Consider the following 17,635-nt stretch of genomic DNA (forward strand, 5'->3'; position numbering starts at 1 on the left):
TGCTGTTCCCCCCAACTGAAGTTCTCTCATCTCAACAGTCCTGTGTGGGAACAGCAATCGATTTTAGTTACTGCTGCTAAAATCATACTCCTCTTTTAAACAGAACTCTTCATCTCTTTCTGTTTCAGAGTAAATAGTACATACCAGCACTATTTTAAAATAACAAACTCTTGATAGAAGAAATAAAAAACTACAACTAACACCACAAACTCCTCACCATCCCCGTGGAGATGCTACTTGTTCAGAGCGGCAAGGAGAATGACTGGGGGGCATAGCCAGAGGGGGAGCTATATGGACAGCTCTTGCTGTGTGCTCTCCTTACCTTTCCCTGTAGGTGAGGAGAATATCCCACAAGTAATGGATGACGCGGTGGACCGGACACAGCAATGTTGGAGAAAAAGTGTTTAACCGTGTTTTTACTGAAAATATTTTACATTCCAATTTTCTTCACTATCGTCTATGTGAATAACAAATGAATTTAAAATATTTATAACTACCTTTGGGTTTAGCTCTGTAGGGCTAACAGTGTTGGGTTAGCGGGTGAGTAATATGTGTTTTTTTTCTCTCCTAAAGAAGAAAACACAGTTTTTTTTCTCTCCTAAAGAAGAAAACACAGTTGCGATATCCATTGTCCTAAAGTTAGCGTGCATCGGGATTCACTCAAACACAAACCATTTACTTTCAACTTATATATGCACGCTAACCTGTCTGTGTTAAAAGTTTACTTTAAGCGGTGTTTGTGTGCAAGTGAGTGAAAACATTTTTAGAGTGCAACTTGTAATCTGGCCCTTAATGCTTTAAGTAAATAATAGATATTTTCTGCAATAATGTCACACTTATTTTTGATCCAACAACTCACCTGCAATGCCAAAATTAAGCTGTGGCATTTCATCTCCTTTTGATAATTTTTTAGGACTTGGAATATCTCTGATATTTTCTGAAGGGAAGGTCCACATTTTTTTCCTGGTTGTAATAGAAGGTGAAGGGGTTTTCACAGGTTTATTAGTTGCAGGGCACCATTTGTAGCCAGGATTTGCTTTCAAAAACGCATCTTTGTACTTGAAAGGGAAAAAAAAACAAAAAAAAAAAAACAATCAAACACTGATTCAGTGAACAATATAAAAAGATAAAAACCTAAATTATGCTTACCAGATCATTTCCTTTTCATTCTGTATGGGAAGAGTCCACAGCTGAATTCCATACTTGTGGGAAATACTGAACCTGGCCACCAGGAGGAGGCAAAGACACCCCAGCCAAAGGCTTAAATACCTCCCCTACTTCCTCATAACCCCAGTTATTGTGCCGAAGGAACAAGGAACAGTAGGAGAAATAGGGTGAAAAAGGTGCCAGAGGAATAAATTTAAGGCCGCCCATCGAAGAACACGGGCGGGAGCTGTGGACTCTTCCCATACAGAAGGAAAGGAAATTATCTGGTAAGCATAATTTATGTTGTTTTCCTTCTCAATATGGGAAGAGTCCACAGCTGCATTTCTTACTTGTGGGAAACATATACCCAAGCTCTAGAGTGCGCGGAATGCTAACAGGAGGGGAAAAAAGAGAGGCGGACCCTAATCTGAGGACACCACGGCCTGCAAAACCTGTCTCCCGAATGCTGCTTCAGCAGAAGCAAAAACATCAAACTTGTAAAATTTGGAAAAAGTATGTAAGGAGGACCAGGTAGCCACCTTACAGATCTGATCCATAGAGGTCTCATTTTTGAAGGCCCAAGAGAAAACCACTGCTCTCGTAGAATGAGCCATAATCCTCAGAGGAGGCTTATGTCCCGCTGGCTCTATGCTAAACGGATGACACTCCTCAGCCAAAAAGATAAGGAAGTCAAAGAGGCCCTTTGACCCCTACGCTTCCCGGAAAGGAGAAGAAACAGAGAAAGAAGTTTGTCTAAATTCCTTTGTGGCCTGAAGATAGAACTTCAAGGCCCAAACTACATCCAGAATTACGTTGTAAACGTTCCTTCGACGAAGAAGGATTAAAACATAAGAAAGGAACCACAATCTCTTGATTGAGGTTGCAAATTGACACAACCTTAGGAAGAAAACCTAACTTGGTTCGTAGAACAGCCTTATCAGCATGGAAAGCCAGATAAGGAGGGATGCATTGCAAGGCAGATACTCTGCGCGCAGAAGCAATAGCCAGTAGAAAAGGAACCTTTAAAGTCAACAATTTAATGCCAACTTCATGCATAGGCTCCAATGGAGCCCGTTGCAAAACTTTAGGAGGAGCATTAGATCTAAACACAGGCCTGATCCTTAAGGGTCTTAACAAATGACTGCACATCTGGAAGCTCAGCGAACCTCTTGTGCAGTAACACAGACAGGGCAGGAATCTGTCCCCCTTCAGGGGACTTTCAGAAAGACCATCTCCAGTTCATCCTGGAGAAAATAATAAATAGGTCCTCCACACCTTATTATATAGCTTACAAGCTTGAATGAGAGTAAAAATAACTCTGTCAGAAAACCCTCTCTTGGCTAGGACTAAGCGTTCAATCTCCACACAGTCAGCCTCAGAGAATCTAGACATTGATGAACAAAGAGACCTTGGTCAGCAGATCCCTGCGACAAGGTAACTTCCATGGAGGAGATGACATCCCCACTAGATCTGCGAACCATATCCTTCGTGGCCAAGATGGAACAATCAGTATCACCGACGCCTGCTTGATTCGAGCCACTACACTAGGAAGTAGTGGTAACGGTCGGAAAACATAATTTATGCTTACCTGATAAATTTATTTCTCTTGTAGTGTATTCAGTCCACGGGTCATCCATTACTTATGGGATTATATCTCCTTCCCAACAGGAAGTTGCAAGAGGATCACCCAAGCAGAGCTGCTGTATAGCTCCTCCCCTCACATGTCATATCCAGTCATTCGACGGAAACAAGACAAGAAAGGAGAAACCATAGGGTGCAGTGGTGACTGGAGTTTTAATTAAAATTTATATCTGCCTTAAAAAAGACAGGGCGGGCCGTGGACTGAATACACTACAAGAGAAATAAATTTATCAGGTAAGCATAAATTATGTTTTCTCTTGTTAAGTGTATTCAGTCCACGGGTCATCCATTACTTATGGGATACCAATACCAAAGCTAAAGTACACGGATGATGGGAGGGACAAGGCAGGAACTTTAAACGGAAGGAACCACTGCCTGTAGAACCTTTCTCCCAAAAACAGCCTCCGAAGAAGCAAAAGTGTCAAATTTGTAAAATTTTGAAAAAGTGTGAAGTGAAGACCAAGTTGCAGCCTTGCAAATCTGTTCAACAGAGGCCTCATTCTTAAAGGCCCAGGTGGAAGCCACAGCTCTAGTGGAATGAGCTGTAATTCTTTCAGGAGGCTGCTGTCCAGCAGTCTCATAGGCTAAACGTATTATGCTACGAAGCCAAAAAGAGAGAGAGGTTGCTGAAGCTTTTAGACCTCTCCTCTGACCAGAGTACACGACAAACAGGGAAGAAGTTTGACGAAATTCTTTATTTGCCTGTAAATAGAACTTCAGGGCACGGACTACGTCCAGATTATGCAAAAGTCGTACCTTCTTTGAAGAAGGATTAGGACATAAAGATGGAACAACAATCTTCTGATTGATATTCCTGTTAGAAACTACCTTAGGTAAAAACCCAGGTTTAGTACGCAGAACTACCTTGTCTGAATGGAAAATCAGATAAGGAGAATCACAATGTAAGGCCGATAACTCAGAGACTCTTCGAGCCGAGGAAATAGCCATAAAAAACAGAACTTTCCAAGATAAAAGCTTAATATCAATGGAATGAAGGGGTTCAAACGGAACCCCTTGAAGAACTTTAAGAACCAAATTTAAGCTCCACGGAGGAGCAACAGTTTTAAACACAGGCTTAATCCTAGCCAAAGCCTGACAAAAAGCCTGGACGTCTGGAACTTCTGCCAGACGTTTGTGTAAGAGAATAGACAGAGCAGAAATCTGTCCCTTTAACGAACTAGCAGATAAACCCTTTTCTAAACCTTCTTGTAGAAAAGACAATATCCTAGGAATCCTAACCTTACTCCATGAGTAACCCTTGGATTCGCAACAGTATAAATATTTATGCCATATCTTATGGTAAATTTTCCTGGTAACAGGCTTCCGTGCTTGTATTAAGGTATCAATAACTGACTCCGAGAAGCCACGCTTTGATAGAATCAAGCGTTCAATCTCCATGCAGTCAGCCTCAGAGAAATTAGATTTGGATGTTTGAAAGGGCCTTGTATTAGAAGGTCCTGTCTCAGAGGTAGAAAACACGGTGGACAGGACGACATGTCCACTAGGTCTGCATACCAGGTCCTGCGTGGCCACACAGGCGCTATCAGAATCACTGATGCTCTCTCCTGTTTGATCTTGGCAATCAGTCGAGGAAGCATCGGAAATGGTGGAAACACATAAGCCATGTTGAAGACCCAAGGGGCTGTCAGAGCATCTATCAGCGCCGCTCCCGGGTCCCTGGACCTGGATCCGTAACAAGGAAGTTTGGCATTCTGGCGAGACGCCATGAGATCCAGATCTGGTTTGCCCCAACGACGAATCAGTTGAGCGAAGACCTCGGGATGAAGTTCCCACTCCCCCGGATGAAAAGTCTGGCGACTTAGAAAATCCGCCTCCCAGTTCTCCACGCCTGGGATGTAAATCGCTGACAGGTGGCAAGAGTGATATTCTACCCAGCGAATTATCTTTGAGACTTCCAACATCGCTAGGGAACTCCTGGTTCCCCCTTGATGGTTGATGTAAGCCACAGTCGTGAATATTTATTGGGAGGAGTTTCTCCTCCTGAGCCCATAATCCCTGAGCCTGAGTTCCAGACTGCGCCCAACCTAGAAGGCTGGCATCTGTTGTTACAATCGTCTAATCTGGCCTGCGAAAGGCCATACCCTTGGACAGATGGACCCGAGAAAGCCACCAGAGAAGAGAATCTCTGGTCTCTTGGTCCAGATTTAGCAGAGGGGACAAATCTGAGTAATCCCCATTCCACTGACTTAGCATGCATAATTGCAGCGGCCTGAGATGCAGGCGCGCAAATGGCACTATGTCCATAGCCGCTACCATTAAGCCGATTACTTCCATGCACTGAGTCACTGACGGGCGTGGAATGGAATGAAGGACACGGCAAGCATTTAGAAGCTTTGATAACCTGGACTCCGTGAGGTAAATTTTCATCTCTACAGAATCTATAAGAGTCCCTAGAAAGGAGACTCTTGTGAGTGGTGATAGAGAACTCTTTTCCACGTTCACTTTCCACCCATGCGACCTCAGAAATGCCAGAACTATCTCTGTATGAGACTTGGCCATTTGAAAGCTTGACGCCTGTATCAGGATGTCGTCTAGATACGGAGCAACCGCTATGCCTCGCCAGAAGTGAGCCCAGAACCTTTGTAAAGATTCTCGGGGCCGTAGCCAACCCGAAGGGAAGAGCTACAAACTGGTAATGCCTGTCTAGAAAGGCAAATCTTAGGTACCGATAATGATCTTTGTGAATCGGTATATGAAGGTAGGCATCCTTTAAGTCTACCGTGGTCATGTATTGACCCTCTTGGATCATGGGTAGGATGGTTCGAATAGTTTCCATTTTGAATGATGGAACTCTGAGGAATTTGTTTAACATTTTTAGATCCAAGATTGGTCTGAAGGTTCCCTCTTTCTTGGGAACCACAAACAGATTTGAGTAAAACCCTTGCCATTGTTCCGTCCGCAGAACTGGGTGGATCACCCCCATTACTAAGAGGTCTTGCACACAGCGTAGAAATGCCTCTTTCTTTATTTGGTTTGCTGATAACCTTGAAAGATGAAATCTCCCTTGTGGAGGAGATGCTTTGAAGTCCAGAAGATATCCCTGAGATATGATCTCCAAAGCCCAGGGATCCTGGACATCTCTTGCCCAAGCCTGGGCGAAGAGAGATAGTCTGCCCCCCACTAGATCCGTTTCTGGATAGGGGGCCCTCTCTTCATGCTGTCTTAGGGGCAGAAGTAGGCTTTCTGGCCCGCTTGCCCTTGTTCCAGGGCTGGTTAACTTTCCAGCCCTGTCTGTAACGAGCAACAGGTCCTTCCTGTTTTGGAGCGGAGGAAGTTGATGCTGCTCCTGCCTTGAAGTTACGAAAGGCACGAAAATTAGACTGTTTGGCCTTTGATTTGGCCCTGTCCTGAGGAAGAGTATGACCCTTACCTCCAGTAATGCCAGCAATAATTTCTTTCAAGCCGGGCCCGAATAAGGTCTGCCCTTTGAAAGGAATATTAAGCAATTTAGATTTAGAAGTCACGTCAGCTGACCAGGATTTAAGCCATAGCGCTCTGCGCGCTTGGATGGCGAATCCGGAGTTCTTAGCCGTTAGTTTGGTTAAATGTACAACGGCATCAGAAACAAATGCATTAGCTAGCTTAAGAGCTTTAAGCTTGGCCATAATCTCATCCAATGGAGCTGTGCGAATGGCCTCCTCCAGAGACTCAAACCAGAATGCCGCAGCATGCAAGGGGCTGTAAGATAAAACCTTGTTGAACAAACATTTTCTTAAGGTAACCTTCTAATTTTTTATCCATTGGATCCGAAAAAGCACAACTATCCTCCACCGGGATAGTGGTACGTTTAGCTAAAGTAGAAACTGCTCCCTCCACCTTAGGGACCGTCTGCCATAAGTCTCGTGTGGTGGCGTCTATTGGGAACATTTTTCTAAATATCGGAGGTGGGGAAAAGGGCACACCGGGTCTATCCCACTCCTTGCTAATAATTTCTGTAAGCCTTTTAGGTATAGGAAAAACGTCAGTACACACCGGTACCGCAAAGTATCTATCCAACCTACATACTTTCTCTGGAATTGCAACCGTGTTACAATCATTCAGAGCCGCTAATACCTCCCCTAGCAATACGCGGAGGTTCTCAAGCTTAAATTTAAAATAAGAAATCTCTGAATCCGGTCTCCCTGGATCAGATCCGTCACCCACAGAATGAAGCTCTCCGTCCTCATGTTCTGCAAATTGTGACGCAGTATCAGACATGGCTCTCACATCATCAGCGCGCTCTGTCCTTAACCCAGAGCTATCGCGGGATTGCCTCTTAATTCAGGTAATTTAGATAATACCTCTGTCATAACAGCAGCCATGTCTTGTAAAGTGATTTGTATGGGCCTCTCTGATGTACTTGGCGCCACAATATCACGCGCCTCCTGAGCGGGATGCGAAGGTACTGACACATGAGGAGAGTTAGCCAGCATAACTTCCCCCTCGTTGTCTGGTGATAATTTCTTTACAGATATAGATTGACTTTTATTCAAAGTGACATCAATACATTTAGTACACATATTTCTATAGGGCTCCACATTGGCCTTTAAACATAGTGAACAAACAGATTCATCTGTGTCAGACATGTTTAAACAGACTAGCAATAACACTAGCAAGCTTGGAAAATCCTTTCAAATAAATTTACAAGCAATATAAAAAACGCTACTGCGCCTTTAACAAGCACAAAAAAATCGTCACAGTTGAAATAACAATGAACCAAATCAGTTATAGCAACCAAATTTTCACAGTAAATGTATTAAGTTAGCAAAGTATTGCACCCACTAGCAAATGGATGATTAACCCCTTAATACCCAAAAACGGATAATCAATTTAACAATTAACGTTTTTATCACAGTCAAACACACTGTCACAGGTCTGCTGTGACTGATTACCTCCCTCAAAATGACTTTTGAAGACCCCTGAGCTCTCTAGAGACGTCCTGGATCAAGGAGGAAGAAGCAGGAAGACTGAAACTGAATTTTTGCTGCGCAAAAACAGAATTTATGTTTACCTGATAAATTACTTTCTCCAACGGTGTGTCCGGTCCACGGCGTCATCCTTACTTGTGGGATATTCTCTTCCCCAACAGGAAATGGCAAAGAGCCCAGCAAAGCTGGTCACATGATCCCTCCTAGGCTCCGCCTTCCCCAGTCATTCGACCGACGTAAAGGAGGAATATTTGCATAGGAGAAATCATATGATACCGTGGTGACTGTAGTTAAAGAAAATAAATTATCAGACCTGATTAAAAAACCAGGGCGGGCCGTGGACCGGACACACCGTTGGAGAAAGTAATTTATCAGGTAAACATAAATTCTGTTTTCTCCAACATAGGTGTGTCCGGTCCACGGCGTCATCCTTACTTGTGGGAACCAATACCAAAGCTTTAGGACACGGATGAAGGGAGGGAGCAAATCAGGTCACCTAGATGGAAGGCACCACGGCTTGCAAAACCTTTCTCCCAAAAATAGCCTCAGAAGAAGCAAAAGTATCAAATTTGTAAAATTTAGTAAAAGTGTGCAGTGAAGACCAAGTCGCTGCCTTACATATCTGATCAACAGAAGCCTCGTTCTTGAAGGCCCATGTGGAATGAGCTGTGATTCTTTCAGGAGGCTGCCGTCCGGCAGTCTCGTAAGCCAATCTGATGATGCTTTTAAGCCAAAAAGAGAGAGAGGTAGAAGTTGCTTTTTGACCTCTCCTTTTACCAGAATAAACAACAAACAAGGAAGATGTTTGTCTAAAATCCTTTGTAGCATCTAAATAGAATTTTAGAGCACGAACTACATCCAAATTGTGCAACAAACGTTCCTTCTTTGAAACTGGATTCGGACACAAAGAAGGCACGACTATCTCCTGGTTAATGTTTTTGTTAGAAACAACTTTCGGAAGAAAACCAGGTTTAGTACGCAAAACCACCTTATCTGCATGGAACACCAGATAAGGAGGAGAACACTGCAGAGCAGATAACTCTGAAACTCTTCTAGCAGAAGAAATTGCAGCCAAAAACAAAACTTTCCAAGATAATAACTTAATATCAACGGAATGTAAGGGTTCAAACGGAACCCCCTGAAGAACTGAAAGAACTAAATTGAGACTCCAAGGAGGAGTCAAAGGTTTGTAAACAGGCTTGATTCTAACCAGAGCCTGAACAAAGGCTTGAACATCTGGCACAGCTGCCAGCTTTTTGTGAAGTAACACAGACAAAGCAGAAATCTGTCCCTTCAAAGAACTTGCAGATAATCCTTTCTCCAAACCTTCTTGAAGAAAGGATAGAATCTTAGGAATTTTTATCTTGTCCCAAGGGAATCCTTTAGATTCACACCAACAGATATATTTTTTCCATATTTTATGGTAGATTTTTCTAGTTACAGGCTTTCTGGCCTGAACAAGAGTATCAATGACAGAATCTGAGAACCCTCGCTTTGATAAAATCAAGCGTTCAATCTCCAAGCAGTCAGTTGGAGTGAGACCAGATTCGGATGTTCGAACAGACCTTGAACAAGAAGGTCCCGTCTCAAAGGTAGCTTCCATGGTGGAGCCGATGACATATTCACCAGGTCTGCATACCAAGTCCTGCGTGGCCACGCAGGAGCTATCAAGATCACCGATGCCCTCTCCTGATTGATCCTGGCTACCAGCCTGGGGATGAGAGGAAACGGTGGGAATACATAAGCTAGTTTGAAGGTCCAAGGTGCTACTAGTGCATCTACTAGAGTCGCCTTGGGATCCCTGGATCTGGACCCGTAGCAAGGAACCTTGAAGTTCTGACGAGAGGCCATCAGATCCATGTCTGGAATGCCCCACAACTGAGTAATTTGGGCAAAGATTTCCGGATGGAGTTCCCACTCCCCCGGATGAAATGTCTGACGACTCAGAAAATCCGCTTCCCAATTTTCCACTCCTGGGATGTGGATTGCAGACAAGTGGCAGGAGTGAGTCTCCGCCCATTGAATGATTTTGGTCACTTCTTCCATCGCCAGGGAACTCCTTGTTCCCCCCTGATGGTTGATGTACGCAACAGTCGTCATGTTGTCCGATTGAAACCGTATGAATTTGGCCTTTGCTAGCTGAGGCCAAGCCTTGAGAGCATTGAATATCGCTCTCAGTTCCAGAATATTTATCGGGAGAAGAGATTCTTCCCGAGACCAAAGACCCTGAGCTTTCAGGAGTCCCCAGACCGCGCCCCAGCCCACCAGACTGGCGTCGGTCGTGACAATGACCCACTCTGGTCTGCGGAAGCTCATCCCCTGTGACAGGTTGTCCAGGGACAGCCACCAACGGAGTGAATCTCTGGTCCTCTGATCTACTTGTATCGTCGGAGACAAGTCTGTATAATCCCCATTCCACTGACTGAGCATGCACAGTTGTAATGGTCTCAGATGAATTCGCGCAAAAGGAACTATGTCCATTGCCGCGACCATCAAACCTATTACTTCCATGCACTGCGCTATGGAAGGAAGAGGAACAGAATGAAGTACTTAACAAGAGTTTAGAAGTTTTGATTTTCTGGCCTCTGTCAGAAAAATCCTCATTTCTAAGGAGTCTATTATTGTTCCCAAGAAGGGAACTCTTGTTGACGGAGATAGATAACTTTTTTCTACGTTCACTTTCCACCCGTGAGATCTGAGAAAGGCCAGGACAATGTCCGTGTGAGCCTTTGCTTGTGGAAGGGACGACGCTTGAATCAGAATGTCGTCCAAGTAAGGTACTACTGCAATGCCCCTTGGTCTTAGCACCGCTAGAAGGGACCCCAGTACCTTTGTGAAAATTCTTGGAGCAGTGGCTAATCCGAACGGAAGTGCCACAAACTGGTAATGCTTGTCCAGAAAGGCGAACCTTAGGAACCGATGATGTTCCTTGTGGATAGGAATATGTAGATACGCATCCTTTAAATCCACCGTGGTCATGAATTGACCTTCCTGGATGGAAGGAAGAATTGTTCGAATGGTTTCCATTTTGAACGATGGAACCTTGAGAAACTTGTTTAGGATCTTGAGATCTAAGATTGGTCTGAATGTTCCCTCTTTTTTGGGAACTATGAACAGATTGGAGTAGAACCCCATCCCTTGTTCTCCTAATGGAACAGGATGAATCACTCCCATTTTTAACAGGTCTTCTACACAATGTAAGAATGCCTGTTTTTTTATGTGGTCTGAAGACAATTGAGACCTGTGGAACCTCCCCCTTGGGGGAAGCCCCTTGAATTCCAGAAGATAACCTTGGGAGACTATTTCCAGCGCCCAAGGATCCAGAACATCTCTTGCCCAAGCCTGAGCGAAGAGAGAGAGTCTGCCCCCCACCAGATCCGGTCCTGGATCGGGGGCCAACATCTCATGCTGTCTTGGTAGCAGTGGCAGGTTTCTTGGCCTGCTTACCTTTGTTCCAGCCTTGCATTGGCCTCCAGGCTGGCTTGGCTTGAGAAGTATTACCCTCTTGCTTAGAGGATGTAGCACTTGGGGCTGGTCCGTTTCTGCGAAAGGGACGAAAATTTGGTTTATTTTTGGCCTTGAAAGACCTATCCTGAGGAAGGGCGTGGCCCTTGCCCCCAGTGATATCAGAAATAATCTCTTTCAAGTCAGGGCCAAACAGCGTTTTCCCCTTGAAAGGAATGTTAAGCAATTTGTTCTTGGAAGACGCATCCGCTGACCAAGATTTTAGCCAAAGCGCTCTGCGCGCCACAATAGCAAACCCAGAATTTTTCGCCGCTAATCTAGCCAATTGCAAAGTGGCGTCTAAGGTGAAAGAGTTAGCCAATTTGAGAGCATGAATCCTGTCCAAAATCTCCTCATAAGAAGAATCTTTATTGAGCGCCATTTCTAGTTCATCAAACCAGAAACACGCTGCTGTAGTGACAGGAACAATGCATGAAATTGGTTGTAGAAGGTAACCTTGCTGAACAAACATCTTTTTAAGCAAACCCTCTAATTTTTTATCCATAGGATCTTTGAAAGCACAACTATCTTCTATGGGTATAGTTGTGCGTTTGTTTAGAGTAGAAACTGCCCCCTCGACCTTGGGGACTGTCTGCCATAAGTCCTTTCTGGGGTCGACCATAGGAAACAATTTCTTAAATATAGGGGGAGGGACGAAAGGTATGCCGGGCCTTTCCCATTCTTTGTTTACAATGTCCGCCACCCGCTTGGGTATAGGAAAAGCTTCGGGGGGCCCCGGGACCTCTAGGAACTTGTCCATCTTACATAATTTCTCTGGAATGACCAAATTCTCACAATCATCCAGAGTAGATAACACCTCCTTAAGCAGAGCGCGGAGATGTTCCAATTTAAATTTGAATGTAATCACATCAGGTTCAGCTTGTTGAGAAATTTTCCCTGAATCTGAAATTTCTCCCTCAGACAAAACCTCCCTGGCCCCCTCAGACTGGTGTAGGGGCACTTCAGAACCAATATCATCAGCGTCCTCATGCTCTTCAGTATTTTCTAAAACAGAGCAGTCGCGCTTTCGCTGATAAGTGGGCATTTTGGCTAAAATGTTTTTGATAGAATTATCCATTACAGCCGTTAATTGTTGCATAGTAAGGAGTATTGGCGCACTAGATGTACTAGGGGCCTCCTGTGTGGGCAAGACTGGCGTAGACGAAGGAGGGGATGATGCAGTACCATGCTTACTCCCCTCACTTGAGGAATCATCTTGGGCATCATTTTCTCTAAATTTTGTGTCACATAAATCACATCTATTTAAATGAGAAGGAACCTTGGCTTCCCCACATACAGAACACAGTCTATCTGATAGTTCAGACATGTTAAACAGGCATAAACTTGATAACAAAGTACAAAAAACGTTTTAAAATAAAACCGTTACTGTCACTTTAAATTTTAAACTGAACACACTTTATTACTGTAAATGTGAAAAAGTATGAAGGAATTGTTCAAAATTCACCAAAATTTCACCACAGTGTCTTAAAGCCTTAAAAGTATTGCACACCAAATTTGAAAGCTTTAACTCTTAAAATAACGGAACCGGAGCCGTTTTTATATTTAACCCCTATACAGTCCCTGGTATCTGCTTTGCTGAGACCCAACCAAGCCCAAAGGGGAATACGATACCAAATGACGCCTTCAGAAAGCTTTTTCTATGTATCTGAGCTCCTCACACATGCATCTGCATGTCATGCTTGCCAAAAACAACTGCGCAATAGAGGCGCGAAAATGAGGCTCTGCCTATGATTAGGGAAAGCACCTAGAGAAAAAGGTGTCCAATACAGTGCCTGCCGGTTATTTTACATAATTCCCAAGAATAAAATAATTCCTCAAAGCTATGAAGTATTAAAAATGCTTATATATCAATCGTTTTAGCCCAGAAAATGTCTACCAGTCTTAAAAGCCCTTGTGAAGCCCTTTATTCTTATGTAATAAAAATGGCTTACCGGATCCCATAGGGAAAATGACAGCTTCCAGCATTACATAGTCTTGTTAGAAATGTGTCATACCTCAAGCAGCAAAAGTCTGCTCACTGTTTCCCCCAACTGAAGTTAATTCCTCTCAACAGTCCTGTGTGGAAACAGCCATCGATTTTAGTAACGGTTGCTAAAATCATTTTCCTCTTACAAACATAAATCTTCATCTCTTTTCTGTTTCAGAGTAAATAGTACATACCAGCACTATTTTAAAATAACAAACTCTTGATTGGAGAATAAAAACTACATTTAAACACCAAAAAACTCTAAGCCATCTCCGTGGAGATGTTGCCTGTACAACGGCAAAGAGAATGACTGGGGAAGGCGGAGCCTAGGAGGGATCATGTGACCAGCTTTGCTGGGCTCTTTGCAATTTCCTGTTGGGGAAGAGAATATCCCACAAGTAAGGATGACGCCGTGGACCGGACACACCTATGTTGGAGAAAAAGCACTAAAATATGCTCCTCCCACTCCTATTACAACAGTTGAAAACCTCAGTTAACCGTTTCTATGTAGAAATAAACAACAGCCATGTGGAAAATCATGCCCCAAAAGATTTATCACCAAAGTACCTCACAAAAAACGAATAACATGCCAGTAAACATTTTAAACATACACTTTAACCTCTTAAGGACATATGACGGAATGTTTCCGTCATAAAACAATTGAGCAAATTGAAAGCCGTGTCCTTAAAGGGTTAAAAGTTAGGTAGTGTTATTAATAAGCCTGCTACCAGTCGCTTCTACTGCAGTTAAGGCTTATACAATACTTCAGTATTAACAGTATTTTCTTAGTCAAATTCCATTCCTTAGAAAATTACTTATTATACATACATTCATCAGCCTGATACCAGTCACTGCTGCATTTAAGGCTGTACTTACATTACATCGGTATCAGCAGTATTTTCTTAGTCAATTCCATTCCTTAGAAAAATAATTTACTGCACATACCTTGTTTGCGGGATTCCCCACACGCTATTCCCTTTCTGAAAGTTACCCCACTCCTCAGAATGTGCGAGAACAGCCAGTGGATCTTAGTTACTTCTGCTAAGATCATAGAAAACGCAGGCAGATCCTTCTTCCAAATACTGCCTGAGAACAAACAGCACACTCCGGTGCCATTTAAAATAACAAACTTTTGATTGAAGAAATAAACTAAGTATAAAAAACACCACAGACCTCTCACAACGTCCTATCTAGTTGAGTTGCAAGAGAATGACTGGATATGACATGTGAGGGGAGGAGCTATATAGCAGCTCTGCTTGGGTGATCCTATTGCAACTTCCTGTTGGGAAGGAGATATAATCCCATAAGTAATGGATGACCCGTGGACTGAATACACTTAACAAGAGAAAAAGGAAATTTATGCTTACCTGATAAATTTATTTCTTTTACGATATGACGAGTCCACGGATTTTATCCTTACTTGTGGGATTAAACCTCCTGCCAGCAGGAAGTGGCAAAGAGCACCACGGCAGAGCTGTATATATAAAGCTCCTCCCCTCCCCCTCCAGTAATTCAACCAAAGTTAGGAAGAGAAAGGAAAAGCCAAAGGTGCAGAAGTGACTGAAGTTTAATAAAAATAAGTACATACCTGTCTTAGAAATGACAGGGTGGGCCGTGGACTCGTCATATCGTAAAATAAATTTATCAGGTAAGCATAAATTTACTTTTACAAGATATGACGAATCCACGGATTTCATCCTTACTTGTGGGATACAATACCAAAGCTACAGGACACGGATGAAAGGGAGGGACAAAACAGGAACCTAAACGGAAGGCACCACTGCTTGAGGAACCTTTCTCCCAAAAACAGCCTCAGAAGAAGCAAAAGTATCAAATTTGTAAAATTTGGAAAAAGTGTGAAGAGACGACCAAGTTGCAGCCTTGCAAATCTGTTCAAAAGAAGTATTGTATTTAAATGCCCATGAGGAAGCCACAGCCCGAGTAGAATGAACCGTAATTCTTTCAGGAGGCTGCTGTCCAGCAGTCTCATACGCCAGACGGATGATACTTTTCAGCCAAAAAGAAAGGGAGGTAGCCGTAGCTTTCTGACCCCTACGCTTTCCAGAAAAAGCAATGAATAATGAAGATGATTGATGGAAATCCTTAGTTGCCTGCAAGTAAAAACTTCAGGACACGGACCACGTCCAAGTTTTTCAACATACGCTCCTTCTTAGAAGAAGGGTTAGGACATAATGAAGGAACAACAATTTCCTGATTAATATTCCTATTAGAAACAACCTTAGGAAGGAAACCAGGTTTGGTACGTAAAACCACCTTATCAGAATTATCAGAATGGAAGATAAGATAAGGCGAATCACATTGGAATGCTGAAAGCTCAGAAACTCTACAGGCAGAAGAAATAGCAACCAACAAACAAAACTTTCCAAGATAATAACTTACAATCTACGGAATGCATGGGTTCAAACGGAACCCCTTGAAGAACATTAAGAACCAAATTCAAACTCCAGGGTGGAGCAATTGGTCTTAACACAGGCTTGATGCTGGTCAGAGCCTGACAAAAAGACTGAATGTCTGGAACATCTGCCAAACGTTTGTGTAGTAAAATTGACAAAGCAGATATTTGTCCCTTTAAGGAACTAGCTGATAACCCTTTCTCCAATCCTTCTTGGAGAAAAGACAGAATCCTGGGAATCCTAACTCCACTCCATGAGTAGCCCTTGGATTCACACCAACAAAGATATTTACGCCATATCCTATGGTAGATCCTTCTAGTGACAGGCTTACGTGCCTGAATCAGAGTATCAATGACTGAATCAGAGAACCCCTGCTTAGATAAAATCAAGCGTTCAATCTCCAAGCAGTCAGTTGCAGAGAAAACATAATTTATGCTTACCTGATAAATTCCTTTCTTCTGTAGTGTGATCAGTCCACGGGTCATCATTACTTCTGGGATATTACTCCTCCCCAACAGGAAGTGCAAGAGGATTCACCCAGCAGAGCTGCATATAGCTCCTCCCCTCTACGTCACTCCCAGTCATTCGACCAAGGACCAACGAGAAAGTACACGGATGACGGGAGGGATAGGCAGGCTCTTTATACAGAAGGAACCACTGCCTGAAGAACCTTTCTCCCAAAAATAGCCTCCGATGAAGCAAAAGTGTCAAATTTGTAAAATTTGGAAAAAGTATGAAGCGAAGACCAAGTTGCAGCCTTGCAAATCTGTTCAACAGAGGCCTCATTCTTGAAGGCCCAAGTGGAAGCCACAGCTCTAGTAGAATGAGCTGTAATTCTTTCAGGAGGCTGCTGTCCAGCAGTCTCATAAGCTAAACGAATTATGCTACGAAGCCAAAAAGAAAGAGAGGTAGCGGAAGCTTTTTGACCTCTCCTCTGCCCAGAGTAAATGACAAACAGAGAAGACGTTTGTCGAAATTCCTTAGTTGCCTGTAAGTAAAATTTTAGAGCACGGACTACATCCAGGTTGTGCAGTAGACGTTCCTTCTTTGAAGAAGGATTTGGGCATAAAGAAGGAACAACAATCTCTTGATTGATATTCCTGTTAGTAACTACCTTAGGTAAGAACCCAGGTTTAGTACGCAGGACTACCTTATCCGAATGAAAAATCAAATAAGGAGAATCACAATGTAAGGCTGATAATTCAGAGACTCTTCGAGCCGAGGAAATAGCCATTAAAAATAGAACTTTCCAAGATAACAACTTTAACAAAGGTTTAATCCCATTAGCAAAGATAACAAATTCTGAAAGCAGGAAACAAATTACAGAATAAACGTTTTTTATCTCAGTCAAACTATAATTCTCACAGCTCTGCTGAGAGAAATTACCTCCCTCAAAATAAGTTTTGAAGACCCCTGAGCTCTGTAGAGATGAACCGGATCATGCAGGGAATACAATGAGTTGCTGACTGAAATATTTGATGCATAGTAAAAGCGCCAAAAAACGGCCCCTCCCCCTCACACACAGCAGTGAGGGAGAACAGAAACTGTCAGAAAACAGATTAAGCAACTGCCAAGTGGAAAAATAGTGCCCAAACATTTATTCACTCAGTACCTCAGCAAATGAAAATGATTTTACATTCCAGCAAAAACGTTAAACATAATCTCTAGTTATTAAACAGCTTTATGTATTTCTTACAGTGTAATTCTAGTGAAGTACCATTCCCCAGAATACTGAAGTGAAAAGTATACATACATGACATTATATCGGTATGGCAGGATTTTCTCATCAATTCCATTGTCAGAAAATAAAAACTGCTACATACCTCTATGCAGATTCATCTGCCCGCTGTCCCCTGATCTGAAGTTTACCTCTCCTCAGATGGCCGAGAAACAGCAATATGATCTTAACTACTCCGACTAAAATCATAACAAAAACTCTGGTAGATTCTTCTTCAAACTCTGCCAGAGAGATAATAACACACTCCGGTGCTATTTTAAAATAACAAACTTTTGAT

At 43.0% G+C, this 17,635-nt stretch overlaps 1 protein-coding gene across 1 annotated transcript in view; it reads right to left on the bottom strand.

Moving 5' to 3' along the window:
* BBX (BBX high mobility group box domain containing) overlaps positions 1–17,635 on the bottom strand; it is a 708,257-nt gene that overhangs the window by 353,292 nt on the left and 337,330 nt on the right. Inside the window, exon 4 of the mRNA XM_053705430.1 lies at positions 860–1,058. Within this exon, the coding sequence (XP_053561405.1) occupies positions 860–1,058 (199 nt within the window). The remainder of the gene's footprint in view (positions 1–859; positions 1,059–17,635) is intronic.

Source organism: Bombina bombina, chromosome 3 (assembly GCF_027579735.1).
Source record: "Bombina bombina isolate aBomBom1 chromosome 3, aBomBom1.pri, whole genome shotgun sequence".
NCBI lineage: Eukaryota > Metazoa > Chordata > Amphibia > Anura > Bombinatoridae > Bombina > Bombina bombina.